The sequence below is a fragment of the Odontomachus brunneus genome, unplaced genomic scaffold (genome assembly GCF_010583005.1).
Source record: "Odontomachus brunneus isolate Ranch 3 - 2012 unplaced genomic scaffold, Obru_v1 Obru_scaffold_074, whole genome shotgun sequence".
NCBI lineage: Eukaryota > Metazoa > Arthropoda > Insecta > Hymenoptera > Formicidae > Odontomachus > Odontomachus brunneus.
Window position 1 is genome coordinate 1,371,374 of NW_022639524.1, and position 8,415 is coordinate 1,379,788.

The 8,415-nt window shown below is 42.7% G+C and overlaps 1 protein-coding gene across 2 annotated transcripts in view; it reads left to right on the forward strand.

Moving 5' to 3' along the window:
* Window positions 1–1,379: 1,379 nt before the first annotated feature.
* The window catches only part of LOC116847141, a 19,490-nt gene continuing 12,454 nt past the window's right edge, over window positions 1,380–8,415 (forward strand). Inside the window, exons 1-2 of one of the 2 annotated variants that reach the window (XM_032821824.1) lie at window positions 1,380–2,119; window positions 2,987–3,765. In XM_032821824.1, the coding sequence (XP_032677715.1) occupies window positions 3,682–3,765 (84 nt within the window). In that variant the 5' untranslated portion in view covers window positions 1,380–2,119; window positions 2,987–3,681. Of the gene's footprint in view, window positions 2,120–2,986; window positions 3,766–8,415 lie in introns of those variants that run through there. The other variant, XM_032821825.1, reaches the window with a different exon arrangement.

The following is an 8,415-nucleotide window of genomic DNA, read 5'->3' on the forward strand; positions in this document are numbered from 1 at the left end:
ACACGCTTCCGAAATGTTGAAGAAGTGCGAGAATGGGTGGACGAATGGATTGCTTCGAAACAAACATCGTTTTATCGAGATGGTATCGCCCAGTTGCCAGAAAGATGGCAAAAAGTTGTAGAAAGTGATGGAAAATACTTTCATTGAAATAATTTAAATAAATTTTTTACAATAAATGCTTTTTCTCAGTATTTTTTGGGCGGAAACTAAGTTAAGGTCCTAATATATCATAAGGATATTCTACAGGTATTGAGATATTATATATTTAGGACATCCCAATAATATATTTTGCACATTCTGCTGTGTGGGATATATGCCGAGATATATCTATCTGGGATATTATAAATAGACATATCTTTTCACAAAGGCTCTCCTTTTTTAGAAATATTATACACAAATATATTATTAGTATTTTGCAACATTCAATCATTCAGACCTGTATTAATTACTTGAAACCTGTCTTGTGTAAAATACTCAGATCTGAATTTAGAGTTAGGTAAAAGTCTTTTTATATGAATTATATTTTGATATATGTGACATTACATTTGTAATCGCGATTCAGCTGAAAAACTCACGTCTGACTCTAAATTTAAATCTAAGCGTCTCATCTGAAGCAAGTTTCAAGTAACTACTGTTAATACGGACTTAAGACATACTCAATTACTGGGACACTCACCTTACCATATCTGCCAAGGAAAAAAGTGGTTAAGTCACATTTTTAAGAAAAATGAGTTTTTTATACTAATAAATTCGTGAAAAGAACTACGTCTAACTATATTGAAATCAGAAACTAAAAATTATTATTATTTATTGAAATAAAAACTTAGGGTTAACTTTAGGTAAAAGTTTCGAATATGACAAAATAGCTAGGAAAGAAGTCGTAATTAACAAAAAAATTGTACGACGCGTCCAATACGTCATAAAAACGTGAAAAAGACCACAACATCCATTAATGTTTTCTTCTCTAGCAAAAACATTGGTAAGGCATAGTTCTTATTACAAACGAAAAGCTTTTCGTAGTTACGGTTTTCTTATGTTGAAAACTATTAAGTCACTTTGTTACTTTTTTTCTCTTGTATTTTCAAAAAGCAAGAACCTTAAGTGCATTTTTGAGTAGTAAATATTAAAAAAAATTAGTTTCTTATTGCAAAATAAAAAAAGTGTACCCGATTTACCCAATACATGCTTTTGTATTCATAGAAATTTATTTTTCCATTACGATTCTCTAAGCAAATAGTTTTCATTGATTTTCTCAGTTTGAAGGCAAATGTAGTTAACCATTTTTTTCCTTAGCACGGCAGATATGAGAACGTATTGTCATTTATTTCCGCGATTCTCGTCAGCGGACGAACGTATTTGACGTCTAGGCTTTCCGATGATCCTCATCTGAATTCTGCGTTTCAGACACAGCAGACGTGAGTGTCTGAGATAGAGAGTGTCTCGGATTCTTGCGTAACCGTTCCCTACGGTATGTCGAGAGTACGTTACTCGCTGCTACAGATGCAACAGACAGAGCACTGATGAGCCAGCAAGAAACGCGGGTCTTTGAATCGAAACGACAAGTTCGCGATGCGTCCGTGCCAAGGAAGAGGAGAAAGAGTACACTTAAATAACAGTGAAATGCCAGAACTGAGCGAGAGCAAAAGTATCCGGGGCATTATGACGGGAAAAACGGCGGAATGCCGCACGGAATCCTGCGGACGCCCTGGCGGTTTCGGAGAGTCGCATCGTATTTAGAACTCTAGAGCGCTCCTGAACGATACGAAATGGACATCTTAACGACATATCGCGAGATATCGTAGATCGGAGAACCTAAAAAATTCTCCGAACGCGAAATATATTTATTCGACGACTTTTGTGGCTACAAATCGAAAACGCTGGTATTAACTGTTCTTTTTCTCTTTTTAGATTGAAGCGGGTGGACACGCGCACGCACGCACGCACGCATCGTACGCGGTTTCGCACTCTGTGTCCACCGTGGGAAATCACGAGACCGTAAAGTTCGCGAAAACCGTTAGCGAAATAACAATGAGATGGGGCAACGGTGCGATCCAGCGTTAATAAGGGCGCAGGCAGCCTTCTAATGAGTGGCATTATAGCTCCGCATAATATGCAAACGGTGAGATTATGCGATGAGCGCCTGATTGTTGTCCTCGTGAAATTATAACGAGCCGGCGAACGTAGTAACCTACTGTTACCATCGCGTGAACAGCACAAACTCGCTCCTGCGTTCGTCGCGCGCGCAAAGAGAGCGCGGTGATATGTTCTATGCGCCTGCGAGGCGCGTTGAAGTCTCTCGATGCGACGCGCATACGAGCATCGAAGTCTCCGACGCGGCATCTCGCGAATAGACAAAGCAAGAGTCAGTGTTGAATATTAATCGATTAAAATTTTCTTTGGTTAAAACAATCGACAAATCAATAATCGAAATCGATTAATTATCATATACAAAGTTACAAATAATTTCACTGATTGATGAAATTAATTATTAATTAAACTTAATTAAAACTATGATTGATTAATAAATAATTTAATCAATGCATTAAATCACTCGTAATTACATATACGACAATTGATTATAATTTTGATTGTTGATTTGTCGATTATTTTAGTCAGAGAAAATTTTAATCAATCAATGTCTAACATTGTTAATAACATACTTAGTAATCAGAGAATTGTCAATTAATTTAGAGGATTAATTTACCAGATAATAAAAGGAAATGGTATATGGATAAAGAGGTTAGATTTTATGAGTGTGTGTTTGAAAAATCTTATCTTAAGCTTAACATATTTGAGGCAGAACGGGGATACATGATATTATATTAATATCATGATGCCAGAAAAATAAACAGAGTTTCCGAAAAGTAGCTCATACCTTGCTCATTGTTCCGACAATCGCTGACTTGGATCTACCCGGAATGTTGTTAAATCTGATTTTTTCATCGGTCGACCACATGTGCTCTATTATTCTCTTTTGTTTGTTAAGGTGAGAAAGATACGACCCGTGGCATCGCTCTAACGACTTCGACGAGTTGCTGAAGACAACAAGAATGCGACGAATCTTTATAAAGAGAGCAAACCTGAAATATGAAGCACCGTAACTATGAGAGACATGAAAGGCCGATGTGGGGGGAATTAATAGGCGAGAGAGCCGAATATACGACGAGAGGCGACCAAACGGGAAGAACGAAGATGAGGAACGGCGGCACTGGAAGATCTCGGACTGTCAGTCGGTGGTCAACCGTCACGGAGGAAGGACGTAGTGGATCGCGCTTGCTTCTATCTCGCCTTGCCTCGCCTCACCTCGCCGCGCTTCGTCTCGCCCGCTCTTCTTCTTCCTCTCCCTTCATTTCTCTTTCTCTCTATCTGTCTCGTCGTCCCGGTCGGAAGGAACATCGCGTGTATGGACGCTTTATATACGTGTCCGTCGGCAAGCAGCGAGCGGACATGAAACAATTTATACAGGACTAGCTACCGCGACGGTGTGCATCGGCTGGTTCTCGTCCTCGCGAAAGGAGTATAAATCATCACGTGTCTTTGCTAACTGATACGACAATTCGTTATGGATCCGGACGGCAGCTTGGGCCATCGTCGAGGAGCGTCGTCGTAGAAGTTGGAGGCTGTAGCTCGCGCGAATTCCCGCAGAAGAAAAATCTCGAGAACTTGGAAAACCCTCGGAAAATGGCTTCTATGTGCGGCGGCAGGAAGAGCAACACTATGATGAACGCCGGCGGTTACTACAGGCCGGGCCCTTACACTTATCAGGTGAGTTTTATGTTATAAATTTCTAAAATTGCTCTCCAACTAAAGAGAATCATTCGACGTTTATTTTTGATCTGCATCAATTCGAGTAAAGTATATAACGAGTCTCTGTGATTCTCTTTGTTAACTTTTTCTGTTTCACTCTCTTCTCTTTTTCTTTATCATGAGCAAGCCTATGACTAACTTATATTGCCAGGTAATAAAGAATCTAATGAGACGATAAAAAATTTCATTGATGAAGTGAAGTCGTGCCGCGCCAATGGGCACAGGATACACGGCTCTTACACGTTCGGAATCCCGAAGGCTCGTGGTAGTCCGCTTACTGAGAGCGAGGAGACGCACCGAGTTTCTTCCACGAATCGACGGGCGAAATATAAAATATATAAAATAAGATGATCGTATACGCGGGTATATACGACCTTACATCGCGGAAACCTTGGCCTTGTCTCGCACGAGAGCGTTATATAAGCCCGTAAGAACATCGCGCGAAGATGAAGGCGACGTTCTCTCATTCTATTTCTCTCCACTCTCCGTTCCTCCCTCTGCTGCGACCACTATCCTCGACCCTCGTCGTCGTTTCTTCCGTTCTCTTTTTATTCACTTGACAGTCCGTCGAACCTTTCTCGTTACCAAAGAGATATATGCCCGAAATAGAAACACGCGGCAGGAGGGTGCACTACAGCCTTTCGTACTTCTCGTGCGTGTATGGCTTGGTCTCGAGAAACATCAAGCCAAAGTCATCAGATTATTCTGTATTTTACGATCGGAATAACAAATTTTCGAGACTATCTTTCCTGTTTCAATATTCGAAAAATGATTCGCGCTAAATCAGAAGAGACTCGACGTGCATAGTAGCAACGGTGCTTTTTTGTATGATATTTTTCAAAGTATGTTCTCTCTCTTTCTCACTTTCATCAAAATAAGCATAATTTGCCGATATTATTCGGCTGAGACTCACGAGTTCGTTCATCTTCGCGCGAATGAATTTGTCGACGCTGAAATGCCGCGACATGTGTGCATTAATGAATTTTTTCCTTTCGTGTTGAAATTCCCCCGCTCCTCTATCTCCATCGCGTGCACGGCGCCGTTCATTTAATTGGACACTCAGGCCCGATTGTCGACACATGTCGTCCGCAAGCCGTGCACAATAGTACCGTTATCGAGTCAACTAGGTGCGATAATTGTGACGATAGCGATGCATTTACTCGCGGCAAATTATATTACGCGCGATAACCGTCTGTTTCTTTCTCTCTTTCTGATGAGATGCACCCTCGTCACCGAGGAGAAGCAACGAACCTCCGGAGGTCGTGGTTACTCGAGATAGTAACGTGGAAAGAACGGATTTTACATATGACTGCACCGTGATTTACACACAACATCTCTCTTCCGCCAACGAGATTCCAGATGATGACGAATTTTTATTTTATAGATCGCTCGCGAGTGCGAGCTCAGGAGCAGGCACAGTAACGTCGGGACTTCGACTGAACGATAATGAGGTTTCCTCGTTAATGAGCCGCGTGATGAGCTGCGACGAGAGAAACACGTGTCCAAGAATATCTTCTTATGTACCCACGGTCACTATAATAGCTGACAGTTAAGGTTCAACGTACCCAGAATATGAGCGCGTATACGACCGTGTACAGAGGGAGAGACTGTGCCCAGTCACTAACTAATAACAATTCATTAACAATGACCTCGACGTGACGAATTAATTGCCGCTGTTTCAGGCGAGTCGCACCTCCAAGTCAGCTCGCGATCATATACGCAGAAAAGATATCCTACTACTAAAAGAAGCGAAAAAAATACTCAATTTATAAAGCAATACCTGCTTTTAGCGAGGAATATTTTTTTAATAATCTTCATATATACTTCATAGAGTCCATCAAAAACATGAGAAAATCTTGTTATCATGTATTCCAGAGAAGAATTTATCCTCTTTATAAGAATATTATTGGTTTGACTTTATGTAGTAGGCAAACCGAATTTTTGTTTCAGTTTAATATTCTTGATAGAAATGCTACGCTTACTAAGATCCGGAATATCTTTCGAATTCGTTGTTTATGATAAACTTATGATAAATTTGCGGATATGTAAACTTATGAAATACTTAAAACAAATAATATTTATTTAAATGTAGTATGTATTTTTCTGTATGTATGCACTGTGCAAATCCAAGTGTGAGTGATTTTGAATCTCTTTTTACATGCTTCTTATCACATATAGTACGAACGTTCAAAATACATTCCAGAAACATTTTAAATATATTCAATTATCTCTGGAATATTTCTAGGATATATTTTGAACATGTGTGTTGTATAGGATCGTTCTAAGTCACGTCATTCGACACGTTCAAACGTGTTAAATTATAATATATGCTTTTCTAAGCGTGTTAAATGGTGTGATTTAAGATCGTAAGAGACGTGCACGAAGAGCTTCAACCAAACTACACACTCATGCGTTTCACACTAACATCCTTGAATTTGTACGCGAGCGGTATTTTTTTACCGATTAGAGTTGCGTGCGTGCCTGCGTAATCATGTAGTCGATTCGTCAACGATTCACGCGACAGACGACCTTGAAGAATCGTAATTATGAGGTAATACAAGCGAGCGATGATTGATCTGCCATTCTTACGAATGAACTGCGCAATCGAACTTGCTCCTGGTAAGCGCGATGCTGCGCGGAAATGGCTGGACGATTACATCGATATACACGCGGAAATCAAATTCGAAGCCGCGAGCGTCAGAAGATCTCCATATAATGGAACAATCTGTAACTGTATACAGCGTATTCTCTCAGTACCGCACTTGGGAACCCGGCTCGACTCGTCGGATCCTCAAACGCGAGAACAACGCGCTCGCTCATGGTGCAGATCTCTTAATATTTATAAAAGAAATACCAGCGAGAGCGATTATAAAATAATCTAAACTGCTACACGTGCGTTCGCGAAGACAAACGAAGGAAGTTCTCATGGCGTTGCAAAGCGTTTCCATTTCTGCTTCAGATACTAGAGCGCGTAGCCTGAAGCAGCGGGAAGTTCGGCTAACATTTAACCCTTTCGGCGCTGGGAAAGCCTCGCGTATAAACACAGAAGAACGGGACGTGGAGAGCGACGGAGTCAGGGAGCGCGGGCGCAGTGTCTATCCCATTGTCGAGACAGATTTGCATATCGCACGCGGAGGCGCTACGACAGGCGCTAACTTGTAATCGCGCGAGAACGACACGATGACACGATAGCGTCGTCTCTGATATTAGACGGAGCAACGTCACGACGTCTTGGCCACACTCCGGCCCTGAAGCGAACGTTGCGATCCGCGCGAGAGCACCGAGCGTACGCGTACGCGCGCTCCTAGGGACCTTCATTAAAGCCAGACAAGGACGAAAGCTGCGGTAGCGTCCTTGAGAGATCTTTGCACTCAGTAAAGTTGTTCGTACTCGCATCTTCTTCTCGTGGTTTCTTCGTACCGCCCCGTTCGAAGGCCGCGCATTGACTCCGCCCAGGTCATGGTGCGCACACATACAGCCGGCTGCGATGCGACCGGTGTCTTCCTCAAACTAGCGTTTACATGAACACCGAGAGTATTTCTTTAACGAGCGCTCATCCTCAAATATTAAGCCGCCGAGCACGCGTCGCGTGTACACATCAGCTTAGGCAAATATTTTCGCGAGGCACGGTTTCGAGCCGCGCGATGCCGCGTGATCAGCATGGTGGATTAATCGATCTCTAACGAGGACGTCGTGTCCAGTTCGCATAGGACTCGTGAGGCTCTCTCACCACGGTGGAGTTAGTGGCCTTTTCTCTGAGAGATCGCGTAGCTGTTACCACGCTTTGTGATCCACATAGTTGGATATGCTCGGTAACGTAACTTAAGTGCCCCGCCGAGGATTATTTCTGCCGCGCTCTCGCATCTCCGTTGAGGAGATGCGAGAGGGACGGTAAAAGGGCGCCGATGGAAAAGAGAGAAGTACGCACGACACATACGTGAGTCGCGCTCGGGGACGCGTCCCCCCGCGAGAGAGCCGTCCACGTCCCGTTAAGGATGCGAACGCGCGCAAACGACCCGAATGCAGATCGGCCGCGACGCGGAGAGCGTACCGACGAGATAACGCTAACTCGATGACAATGAGACGTGCATAAAGCCGGCGGACAGACATTGAGCGTGTCTCAACGACGAAAATCGTGCCGGCACGGTGTGTGCGCCACTGGAAAGGTCGCGCGAGTGCGCCGGTGCTCCTCACGAAAACACGACAACCCATAAACTTCTAACGGTTCATCGCTCGTATCTGTACGTTCGCGTCCGATACGGTCGACTTCGTCGCTGCACTCGAGATATTTCGTTGGATCCTGCCGAGAGGAAGATACGAACGCGCCTGGGAAAATCAGAGTCTTGCGCTGATAATTCGCGCGGCGGGATCCTGTCCATGTGATAGTAGGTGGGACCGAGTCATGTCGGCTATGTGTTTCGTTCATCTATTAAAGTAAAGGCATCACAATGCCTTAACACTAATAACACCGGTATCTAACTCTGGACTTCCTTATTATTTTATATATATATACTCCTTAAATATTTAAACTTTCAATATAGAATATGTGTATACATATCGAATATGTATATATATATATATATATATATATATATATATATATATATA